Raw genomic sequence first — 12,500 nt, 5'->3', positions numbered from 1 at the left:
GCACACACCTATAATCCCAGAACTCTGGAAGCTGAGGCAGGAAAATTTCAAGTTCCAGGCCAATCTGGCCTATATAGTGAGTTCAGGGCTGGCCTAGACTACATAGTGAAACCCTTTCTCAATAAAATAAAACAAATTAGTCTTTTGATTAGATCTAAATATGTTTTATTTGTGCTTATTATTTTACACATATTGTAAATGTCCATATGATATATTTTCTGTTCTGCCTTTGTTGGGGGGTGCATGTGAAACAGGCTCCTATAGTAGATACCTTTAAAAGAAGAAAAGCAACTCTCACAATCCCACAGTACTGGCTGTTTCTGTTGATACTTTTTCCCTTTATGTTTTTGTTGTTTAGTATTTTTTTGACATCTTTTTTTTCCTAAATAAGGATTTCCTGACCACATGGTTCATTGATGGAAACTTGGGGGCATAGGAAATGAAGAATGAGAGATAACTGTATCTCTGTGTCTCTTTCTCTTTCTCCCTGGGGATAGACAGAGGTCTTTATATGACTGGTAACTTAGTAAGAGCTCTTTATAACAGTGCTAAGCACCTGTATTTATTTCCTCTTTCTTCTTCCTCCTCTACCTCTAAAAAAAGAAAAGTTAAATCCCCATTTATCTTTTACACATATTTTAAAAACGTAAGTTGTTTCTGGTAAATTTAATATCATTTAAAATAAGATGAACATTTTGGTCTTTACTTGCAAATGTTTCTGCTAAAATTTGTTTGATTTAAACTATTGCCAGTTACACAGTACAAAATTTTAATGACTCAAAATAGTTTTGTGCCCAACGTTATAATGAAAAAGGATAAATATGAGAAAACTAAGAGAAAAAAAAAGCAGTTTGAGAAGAATGCAAGTCAATAAAGTGGCTTAGCCCTCAGGGGATTTGAATGTGGCATTGTGTATATTTCAAAAGTTTCCGTTGAAATAACAGATGCTACTGATGAAGTTGGGAATAGTAACTTCTTTTGTGGCTGGTTCAGTTGCTTATTAGAAGTGTGAGGATCCCAGAGGGGAATCTGGTAGAGTGGAGTTAGGCTCCAGGAAAAGATATGACATAAATATCTGGCAGCTTTATCTTTGTCATCTTTAATACATAAATAATGGTTAGGTACAGGCATGATTATAAATGTGCAATTATCTTACATTTTATGTAGATCCTGTATCTGCCACAGTGTTATTATTCAATAACGATGATTTTTTAAGGTCCTTTTCAGTTACTAGATTTGCTTATTGCAGAAATTCTACTTTTTTCCCTAGCCATAGAAAACCATCTTTCTGAACATTTACTATACAATGACAGTCTGTTAAATTATTAGCTTATTCACACAAGTGTACATACAAATGTTTCTTTTTTTCTTTGTAATTTCAAAGTAAGAAAGATGCTGTACTGATCACCATAGATAAAACAGATGTAGTCTCAGTCCATAGAGAGCTTTGAAAGAAAGAAGGAAATAAAATATTTGTTAATATAGCCTTTAATCCCTTGATACAAGGTGTATAAGCACTCAGTGCTCTAAAAGATACAGGTAAGTTACTCTAAGACTGTGACTGAGAGAGAAAGGTATTTCTGCTGGAGTGAAATCAAAGATGGAAATGTTAATTAATTTTTTCGTAGACATTATTACCTATGATAACTAAATAGGCTTTGGTATTAAGATTTAAAAAAATAACAAAATCTAGGGTATTAAAAGGTCTGAATGATCATTTATGGTTTTCAAAAAATAACAGGTAAGGCTTCAACTGAAATGGTTAGGAACTTAAAACCAAGTCCCTGTTCCAAGTGGATGAGTAAAAGATGAAAATTTGTCCAGATAATGAATGTTTCAGAGAATACATGTATTCTAGGTGTTCCAGAGAATACATGTACAGATATAGCTGCAGAGAATACCAGGCCATTGGGAAAGTTCTTAGGCATAGCGAGACTATTGGAACCAAGAAGATGAAACAAGAAAACTAGGTACTTGTCAAAACATGGAAGGCATCATAAGGCTTACCAATGCTTTTAACATTTATCCTGTCATCAGCAGCAAAGGACCATTCAGGACAGAACATATTCACCTCCTGTCTTACTCCAGTAGCGCTAGAATGGAAACCAGGTTGTGATAATAAAAAGTCAGAAGTTGTTTTAATAATCTTACATGAGAAACTAAGTGACCTTGGGATAAAGTAATAGCATTTTAGCTATTTTGGATAGAGAATCCATAGTATTTGGGGAGTAATTATATGATAGGTGAGAGGAAAGACTTGAGGTTTCTGATTTGAGAAACACTATGGTACAAGTTGTTGTGGTAGAAGAACCAAGGAGAAATAGAATTTTATGTTTTTAAGACTCAAAAGAATGAAGAGAAAATAAATCTCAGTGGTTATGAATTAAATCATCCTATTTCTTAAAAATTCAACTATCATGGTTATTTACTTAACACAGTAATATTTTTTAAGTTCTTTACCCCCAAACTGGCACATACTACTTCATAAGATGGTAAAATTTTTGAGAGTAAGCAGCATGTGTGAATCATCTTTGTCTCCAGTAGTGTCTTTTACACAAAAGATGTTCAATATTTGTTGAAAATTAACTTGACCCTCCACTAAATGAAAACATTTTGAGGAAAGATGCACTGGCATTTTTAAACTAGTAATTATAATAATAATTTGGTGAATATTAAATTTAAGTCCATTGTATGCTGAGAAAATTATACATACCTTTTGGTAAAGTGATCAGTTTTACAATTTTAAGTATTACAAATTAAGATATGTAGAAAAAGTAAGGCATTTATGGCTTTCTTAAAGGTCTAAAACTGAATATAGAAATAAAACTATCGAACTTCTAGAAGAAAACAAAAATACTTGCACAGACAAATTTCTTTGGGCACAGAAAACATAACCTGTAAAAGTCACAAGTGGGAGAAAATATTTGTGAATCTCATGCCTGATAAAAGACTTGCCTAACAAAAGACAGATTTTATAAATTTAATTAGAAACCCCCAATAAAAGGGGAAAACACTAGCTATAAAAATGGACAACAAATTTGAACAGATGGTTTTGAAAAGAGATAAATGAATGACAAATTGATGAAAAGATGTTCAGCATGATTAGTCTTCAGAGAAATAGAAATACCCATTAAAAACCTAATTTAATATTTCTTCACATCCATTCTAACCTGCACTTAAATGATGATTCCAGGTATTGGTGAGGTTGTAAAGTGCTAGAATCCTTATACATTGTTGATAGGAATATAAAATGATACAGTCACTTTGGAAATTAGTTTGCCAGTTTCTTTTAGGTAAAAATATGTTTACAATATCCAGTAGTTCTATTTTCCAAGAAATAAGAAACTCAGGTCAATTTTTCAGAAAAATACTTACCACCATATTTATTGTGCTGCTTTGTTTATAATTGCTGAAAACTTGAAGAAATAACCTAGCTGTTCATCAGAATATGAGTAGCTAAGCCAATTTTTATATCCAGACAATGGAATTTTGCTTGGCAATAAAAGAAAAGAGCAAACTACTTCTGCCAACAACATGGATGAATCTCAACAATATTCAGTGAAAGAAGCCGGACAAAAATTGTTTATTATGTGTGATTCCACTTACGTGGGGTCCTACGACAAGCAAATGAATAGTTTTGACAGAAAGCAAATCAGTAGTTGTCTGCAGTGAGGAATTGACTGCAAATGTGCACAAAGTAACACTTTTGGATGATAGAAATTTCTGTATTTGGTTTTTTTGAGTGGTTACACAGGTGCATACACTTGCCAAAATGTATCCTACTGTATGTTTTACATGAGTACATTTTATTATATGTAAATTATACCTCAGTAGTTTCCTTTATGGTTTGGCTTTCTGTAACCTTTTTTCTTTCCTTTCTCTCTGAAATTCAAATGTTATCTGTTATTCTAAATTTATCATAGCATTTGTTTGATCGGTTACTCCTTCCATTTGTCACCTTGTCTTCTACTAGGCCAGTGAGACTGAGTGCCCAAACTGCAGCAAACCCACTTACTTATTACAGAACGCAAAGACTGCAACTAAACCTGAATACTGAGGCTTTAGTTTATAAAAAACAACTCATACATTAACATTTTTTGTCTTAAAAGAACACAGTAACAGAGCTATCAGTGATACAACCAACCTTTTATTGAAAGGTAAAAGTTTACAGTTGGCTTGCTTTTGTACAATTAATGTGATTGTTGCTGATGTATGCATGCTAATTTGTCAAGCCTTGGCTCGGGTGACTTGGCTCATGTGCCTACAAAAAGGGCTCTGCCTGCTTGCTACAGCATACGTGCCATAGGTTCACCACCACTGTACTAGGTTGTGAGCTCTTGCTCATCTTTGTTTACCCTCTAAAACCTTGTTCATTATAATCTTTCAGTAGATGTTTATTAAATTAGTTAAGGTGAAGGAATCCTAATCCTAGATTTATTTCACCAGTGCCGTGTGTAGTGGCATATACCTGTAATCCCAGCTACTCCAGAGGCTGAGACGAGAAAGATTTCAAGTGCAAAACCAGCCTAGACAATTTAGGAAGACCCTGTCTCAAAATTTTAAAAAGTAAGAGGGGTGAGAAAAAGTGAAAGGGGTGCGCCCAGTGGTAGCGCATTTGTCTAGCATGTTTGTAGCCCTGGGTTCAATCCCCAGTACTGCAGGAAGAAAAAAAGACCTATCTACAAAACAGTTTATAATTGGTAATATACATCCTTGGGTAGTTACAATTATACACTTCATCCTGTTTTTACTTACTATAGCATTAGATGGTAGACACATGGAAGATGAGTATTCCTGGGCCCTATAGGAAGTTATATTTAAGGCAAGGCATTATATACTGGTTGCAAAGGACTGAACTGACAATGTATTTGAATCTAGCAATGAAAGAAAATTAGAATCAGAAACTTAATGCTAAAGGTTTATGGTGCCCTTTTATCTAACTCATTATAGTATAGTCCAAGAGAGGTTAAGTAGCCTCACACACAAATTGTAGAAGTATAATTAAAATTAGAAGCCTTATTTCCATCACGTTCTATACCCCAAATTTAACAAAATGGAGAATTTGCTACCTTTGGAAGTTCTAATGAGTTGCCCTAAACAAGGCTTTTGTTAGGTCGGAATCTGAAGTTTTGACATGTAGAAGGTAAGAAAAAAGCAAAAACAAAAACATAGCACCCTCGCCAGGGCATAATCAGCTATTGCTACTATTTTTTTTTTTTTTTTTTTTTTTTTGGTTTTTCTCCGGTACCGGGAACCGAACTCATGACCTTGCGCTTGCCAGGCAGGCGCTTTTGCCGCTGAGCTAAATCCCCAGCCCCTATTGCTACTATTGATTGAACCAAGATTGGGATTGGAACCTTGGAGAAAGGTCAAGACTTGGCTTTTGTGTCCCTGGGGATATTTTTGCTTTTATGTGTAATTAGAACCCGTTTTAAATACTTAATTGAATTTTAAATACTTGTTGAATTTTCCATAGTAAGAGTATACTGCAACTTTCTAAGGAGTTGTTAATATGTAACCTAAAATAATACTGAATTCTACAGGAAGGTTAAAACAATCTAAATGTATCTAAACTCCTTTTTACTGTTGTCTGTTCATGTGTAAATTTATTGAGGCTTCAGGCTTGGTCACAGTTGCTATTTGGTATTTCACTGGCTTTGCATTTCTTTCTTTCTTTTTTTTTTTCTTCTTTTTCTTTTTGAGACAGGGTCTCACTATGCAGTTCAGGCTGGCCTCAAACTCTCAACGATCCTCCTGCCTCAGCCTCCTGAGTGCTGGGATTATAGGTGTGCACCACTATGCCCTGCTTGCATTTCATTTTTAAAAAAACAGTATTAAATAAGTTTTATAACTAAAGTGATTTCATATGGTTATTTTGAATTTTAATGATGAAGGACATTGAGATTAAAAAAAAAAAGCCAGCTTTGATAGTTGTAGGAAAGCATGTTCCTTTGTCTTTTGAATGAAAGATGGTAATGATGAAGGAATAGAAACTGCTGCTATTTAATGAATTCTCCACTCTTACTACATGGATACAGCCTCCAAATTTCACAAAGGAAATAACCATCAGCATAGCATCTCTACTTTCTGATGGATTGGTCTTTTCTTGTAAAGTAACCGCCTAGTTTTGTTAGTAAAAACGTTTTATTTTAAGTATATTTCTAGACACTTACTTCTGATAGGCCTGGTAAAATGTGGATTCCTTCATGTTCCTTTAAAATTCCCTCAAAGAAATGATTCAAGTTTGACTTGTGTTTTTAAGATAAAATAGCAAAGTAGGAGGAAGGAGAAAATTGTAACTTTGCTCTGAGGGGAAGAAAAATCTTTCAGTCCTTTGTTGATACCTTAGCTTCTACAATAGTCATAGGTCCTTCCTCCTTAGCCATGGGGGGAACTGAAGGAATAGCATCCTTTTGTAGGTTTGTAAAATTACAGTGGAAAGAAAAGAAAACAGTTGATACAAAAAAAATAGGACTTTTTTCCCCCCTCTAGCTTTTACAATTATAATTTTAGGTTAGTAGTAATCAGTGGTTTCTGGATATTTGGCCTCCACTTTGCTCCTTTATTTCACCATTTTTGGTGTATGTTTGTGTTTTTTTCTGTTCAGTTTTTTTGCGGGGAGGTAGATTTGGGGTTTTTGTTTGTTTGTTTGTTTTTTGTTGTTTTTTTTTTTGCAGTATTTGGGAGAAACCCCAAGAGTGTTCTACCACTGGGCTATTTCCCTGGTCCTTTTAAAATTTGTGCTTTGTGATAGGGTATTGCTAAGTTGTCAAGGCTAACCTCAAATCTGTGATTTTCCTGCTTCCTCCATCCTCTGCCAGTAGCTCAAATTATGCAGCTCAACATTTTGTTTTGTTCTGTTTTGTTTTGTTTTTTAAAGTTATAATGAAAGTCACCTAGCATACAAAGCGAGTGGACACAATTAATTTCAATGTTTGGAGGAAAAACCTCAACTTAGGTCTGAATTGGAACCTGTAAGTTTACTGACAGTAGACCGATGAACTGATGAGGTTTATACTGATGGAAGTGCTCAGTAATGAGTTAACTCATTGAAGAGTTTAGAGGGTTATAGAGGATGAAGGTTGTTAGACCAACTTAACAAAAAGGGGGGATGTAGAGAGTCAAAGGACAAAAGGTTCCCCTGAGGCTTTAGAGTGTTCCAGGGCCCACAGTCAGTCACCCCATCACCTCCTGCAAGGAGTGGGAGCGTTGGGATACCTGACTGTCTTTAAAACTCTGCTTGGTCAAATAAGGAAGTTCAGATAAGACTATTACTTATCTGTTATTGGGCTTTTGGTCCCTTCAGTATTTTTAAATATTAGTATATACTTTGATGACTTTAAAAGCATTTTTATATACCTCATTTAATTCACAGGACTTTTTATGTAGAGCAGGCAAATACTGTTATCCCCATTTCACAAGTAAGAAAACTGAAGCTCGGAGAGGCTAAATATTTGTTGAGAGCCACACGATTGATAAGGGGGCTAAATTAAGAGTTTATTTAGCATTTCTTACTTTAACAAATTGAATAATCTATTATCTGTAAGTGCTTTAAAGGTGCCATTGTTTAATAACATTTGTTTTATTTTATAGGAGAGAATGATGTAAACTGGTTCATCAGTGACAAAGACGTTGAGGTAAAATCAAATTGTTTCTGAAATCCTTAATGGGCTTATGCTTTTGATATATAGAAGTCATGAGCTTTTTTTTAAAATTGCAATGAACCCAATGACTTATAATTGAAAGTTTAATACACCTTTTCAGAACTTTAATTCAGCCTTGATATTTTCAGCCAATTAATAGTCATAATGACTTAGTTCCCTTTTCCCTTCTCTCTCTGATCACGATCTTGATAGCTCATATGGCCTGATACCACTAAAGATCAACACCGGAAATAACTGCTTCTTCAGTGTAAGGAAATGGTCAGTCTATATTTAGAATGTGGCAGATGCTATAACAAATAATAATTTACAACTTGTTACAAGTTTTAAGAAATAACTAGATTGGCGATAACTGGTCCACTTAGCCAGTTCAGAAAAAAAAGATGAAGCTTTTTCAAAGATGGAATTCTACCAACAAGATAAAAGCATTGTTGTGATTCACAAATTCTTTAGGTAGCCCATGTGATACGTATTGCTAATATACTCTTGTACATATTAGAAGTTGACTAGCATGTAAGACAGCTAAAATTGCCTCACTGTGCAGCAGAATGAATTTTTAAAGGATTCTGGTGAAAGGAAATTATCTCAATCTCTTTTAAAAATTATAATCCTGTCTGGTAGGCAGTGACTATAAATCTGTGCTCTTCAAAGGAAGGGATATATTCGGTAGCTATGTGGTTCTATTATTGAATAAAGACAAAGTCATAAAAACACTATTCCCTAACCCAAAATTAAAGCAGGCCTCTCATTTAGAAATATATCATGTACAATTACATGTAGAAATGAGCAATTATTTTTGGCTCTTAATGCCACGACAATGTCTAAGTAAATGATCCACGTTAATACTCCTGCTAGACCTGAATCATAAGTTGAGAGAGAAAAAAAGTGTGTGGACAAGTATAAAAGAAGGAGCAGACACAAGTAACTAAAGCTGTCTTTATGTCTCCCTCTTTTATGTCCTTCTACTTCTTTTTAAGAGAATGAGAATTACTTTGCCTTATCAAAGTAATGGGACTGAGTTGAAGCCTGATGTTTCTTTACTCAGAGATAATTATCTTTTTAAAAAAGAATAGATGGTTTGTATTAATCAGAATGAAAGAATTTTTTTTAATTCTTAATTTTTCCTCCTTTTAGGCCCAGATAGGTAATAACAAATCATCTGGAAGATGGACCCGTCGATACTATTCAGCCAACAAAAATGTTACCTGTAGAAATTGTGATAAGTGTGGTCATTTGTCCAAAAATTGCCCCTTACCACAAGTAAGTGAAACTCATAATACTTCTTTCCATATTATTAAAATCAAAATCTTAGGATTAGAACCCCATAACCTTAATTTCAAGTCTTTTATAAATATATATCAGATTTCATGTATCTCTTTCCATATTATTAAAATCAAAATCTTAGGATTAGAACCCCATAACCTTAATTTCAAGTCTTTTATAAATATATATCAGATTTCATGTATCTCACAGTCTTGGATGAGGGAAAAAACAATATATTTAGCATCAGGAAAATCTGTAATTAATTTCAGCTTCCCATTATTAGTTGTATGACATTGGGCAAATCATCTGTTTCTGTTTTTTATCCGTAAAATAAGAAGATTGAATAAGATGATTCCTGAGACCCCCTTTCACCTCTTAAACCAGCTCTTTTATGAGATAGCTTGTTTCATTGTGTTAGAGAATGATAATTTTATTTATAAATTTTTAATGTAATTGGAGCAACACAGAGCTAAAGGTCTTAGCTATTCCCTATATATATTAAACTCTAAAAACACATATTTCTTCTATTACCTATTCTTTCCTCCAGATGACTATCTTTCAGATAGTCGAGACTGCTCATGTTTCCTCTGTTTTTGCTTCTCTAGACAAAACACCCTCTTCTGATATCTGTTCCTGCTATGCTTTACCTTCAGATATCCTGACATCCAAAGTAGATATCTTCTATTCTGTGAATGTTCCCGTAAAATAAGACATAAGAAATGAATGCCCATTGATAGTGCATGTAGCTTATAAAACTGATCTTAAAGCTATAAATTCAGACAGTTTGTTTGATTTTACAATTATGCTTAATGTGCGACCTTCATTGTATTCTCAAATTAATATGACATTTTATGGAATTATATAGAAAAAGGAGTATTAATCTTTTACCATTTGAGATTGAAGTATTTTGCTAAAGAGATTTTGTTTGTCTGCCACATAGAAAGTCCGCGCCTGCTGCCTCTGCTCTGAGAGAGGACACCTCCAGTATGCCTGTCCAGCCCGCTTTTGCTTAGACTGTTCTTTGCCAGTGTCTTCCACTCACAGATGTCTTGAAAGATCTTCCTGGAGAAAACGATGTGACCGATGTGATATGATAGGCCACTATGCTGATGTGAGTATCCCACATATAAAGAATTTGTTAGGCTTTGGGGATACTTTGTCACTTTGTAGCTATCAGTCTGCCTACCTTAAAGAATGTTTGCTCTGCATTGTATAGAATGATAGTCATATCCCTTTGGCCACTAAACATGTAAAACAAGGCTACTGTAAATCTCAGAATGGCAATTCTATGGAATAGTTCATTAAGAGGCAGCATCAGCAAATACCTTTAAGCCCATGTAAGCCCCTTTACTTGATTTCCTTGCCAAATAAAGGTTGATATTAAAGAGGAGTATAATAAATAACATGTAAAAGTTATGTACATACTCATGCGTATTTATTTGAAAGTATATGTACACTTAGCAGTTACATGTAAGAGTCCATATAAAGCCTGATTTGGTTTTTTTCTTTTTGTTTTTTTCCGGTACTGTGAATCAAACTCACAACCTTGTGCTTGCCAGGCAGGTGCTGTGCCGCAGAGCTAAATCCCCAGCCCCTAAAGCCTGATTTGGTATTGATGATTTTTGCTGGTATTATAGTCTTAGGCAAAAAAGACAAACCATCCCATATTTTAAATACTTTATCTTATCTTTATCCCATACTTTGTCTTATTAGCGTTTTTTTTTAGATTTAAGAAGCAAAAGTAATTTAGAAGACATTCCAGTTGCAGCACATTATAAATGTTACATTGGACATTGTTATAAATGTGCATGGGCCGAGGACAGTTCTAGTGACAGTTTTAGAGACCAGAGGGCTGTTAAACTAAGTAGATACAGCTTTTGATGTGGAATAGTTTTCTACTTTCAATTTACCCCCAAGTCCTAATGAATATCTCATTAAGGGTCTGTCATTTTAGCTCTTAATTGCATCCCTTACTACATAGTAACATATGTTTGTTTTGTATTAACAGCTAATCAGTTCAAAGTCATTTTTCATACTCATACCTGGGTGCCAGTCCTAATTGGTGTAAGGAATATTTATGAAAGGATTAACTCTCGCTTTTCTTTCAAGCATTACTTATCCATTAAAAGATTTGTAATGATCTTCCCTTTAAATGTATACTTCCCAAAGATATGATAGAAAAGCACCAACATTCTTCTAATTTTGTTTACATGGAAGTGTACCTATAGCCTTCTGCTCAAAAAAATAATATGACTCTCTGTTAGAATGAATTTCAGATTAAAGCAAGTTAGAGTACAAGTGCTTGGAATATGTTTTGCACATAAATAATATGTCAATTATTGACTGTAATTCTGCCAGTAAATTTATATTTAGCTTTTTTTCATTTTTTAAAAGCAAACTATGCTATAGTAAATATCTTTTATATGTGTATGTGTATTTATCGCTTCTCAGCCTTTTGGCTAAGATCAAGTGTATGTATGTGTATTTATATATCAATCTGCATATATTTGTAAGTTTTATGATAGGTCAGATTTTGTGGAAAAATGAAATTTAAAAATATATATACATTTATGTCTGAATAAATATTGTCAGATTGCTCTTCTAAAAACTTTGTACCAATAGATCACCTACCATTAGTGTTGATAAATGTAGTGCCATCTCATCCTCACTTGGCATAGCTGCTTCCAAATTATAACTCCTTCCTCTTTGATTCTCTTGGCTTATTTAAGGGTCATATCCTCTGACATTACTACCCCTCTGCCTTTCTTTGTCATTGAATTTTTTTAATGGACTTTCTGCTCATTCACAGAGAACTTCTAAAACCTAAATAACTATCAGTGCTTGTCTTGCTTACTTTTCTCTCATTGCTAAGACAAAATACCTGACACCCAAAATGAAGGAAGGAAAGGTTTATTTAGCTTACAGCTTTTGGAGGTTTCAGTCCATACTTGGCTGGCTCCAAGGCAGAGTGGCACATGGCAGAGGGCAAGAGTTCATGGTGGCAGAACAGCAAAGCAACAAGAGCAAAAGGGAGAAGTGGTGGGGAAGAGCAAGCCTCTTTTCCTCCCTTGTATTGTAAGCAGGCTACCCCCACCCGGGGAGTGTGTAGCACTTACATAATCTTCATTCCCTCCTCTTGCACAGGCTCAGGATGAATACAAAGTAAGTACCCTGGCTCCCTGCTGAATCACATAGTTCACCTTCTAAACTTCTCAAACTGACACATGAACAATATCCCAGAAGGGTAAGGGCATGTCCGGTTCACCCCAGGATACAGAACTGCTAAGTCACTTAGCCAAACCTCTATACTCCCCCCAAGTTGACACAATGTATCAACCATAAAAGTGCTCTAACCTTATAACCTTTTATATAATGAGATCAAGAAACTGACTTTATATGTTCCCATAGCTACAACATGGGGCCTCTGTTTTGTCAGAGTACCAGGTATGTATATGCAAAGAGAATTTGTAATGAAAACTGATGAGTCGGGGCTGGGGATTTAGCTCAGTGGCAAAAGCGCCTGCCTGGCAAGCGCAAGGTCGTGAGTTCGGTTCCCGGTACCGGAGAAAAACCAAA

The 12,500-nt window shown here is 34.7% G+C and overlaps 1 protein-coding gene across 3 annotated transcripts in view; it reads left to right on the top strand.

Moving 5' to 3' along the window:
• Positions 1 to 12,500, top strand: part of Zcchc7 (zinc finger, CCHC domain containing 7) — a 230,698-nt gene that overhangs the window by 172,888 nt on the left and 45,310 nt on the right. For all 3 annotated transcript variants that reach the window (XM_005382886.2, XM_005382887.2, XM_005382888.2), the window contains exons 3-5: positions 7,594 to 7,637; positions 8,796 to 8,921; positions 9,865 to 10,035. In XM_005382886.2, the coding sequence (XP_005382943.1) occupies positions 7,594 to 7,637; positions 8,796 to 8,921; positions 9,865 to 10,035 (341 nt within the window). The remainder of the gene's footprint in view (positions 1 to 7,593; positions 7,638 to 8,795; positions 8,922 to 9,864; positions 10,036 to 12,500) is intronic.

The sequence above is a fragment of the Chinchilla lanigera genome, unplaced genomic scaffold, assembly GCF_000276665.1.
Source record: "Chinchilla lanigera isolate Chin_1 unplaced genomic scaffold, ChiLan1.0 scaffold00018, whole genome shotgun sequence".
NCBI classification, from domain to species: Eukaryota; Metazoa; Chordata; class Mammalia; order Rodentia; family Chinchillidae; genus Chinchilla; species Chinchilla lanigera.
This window is presented reverse-complemented; position numbering and strand designations above follow the sequence as displayed.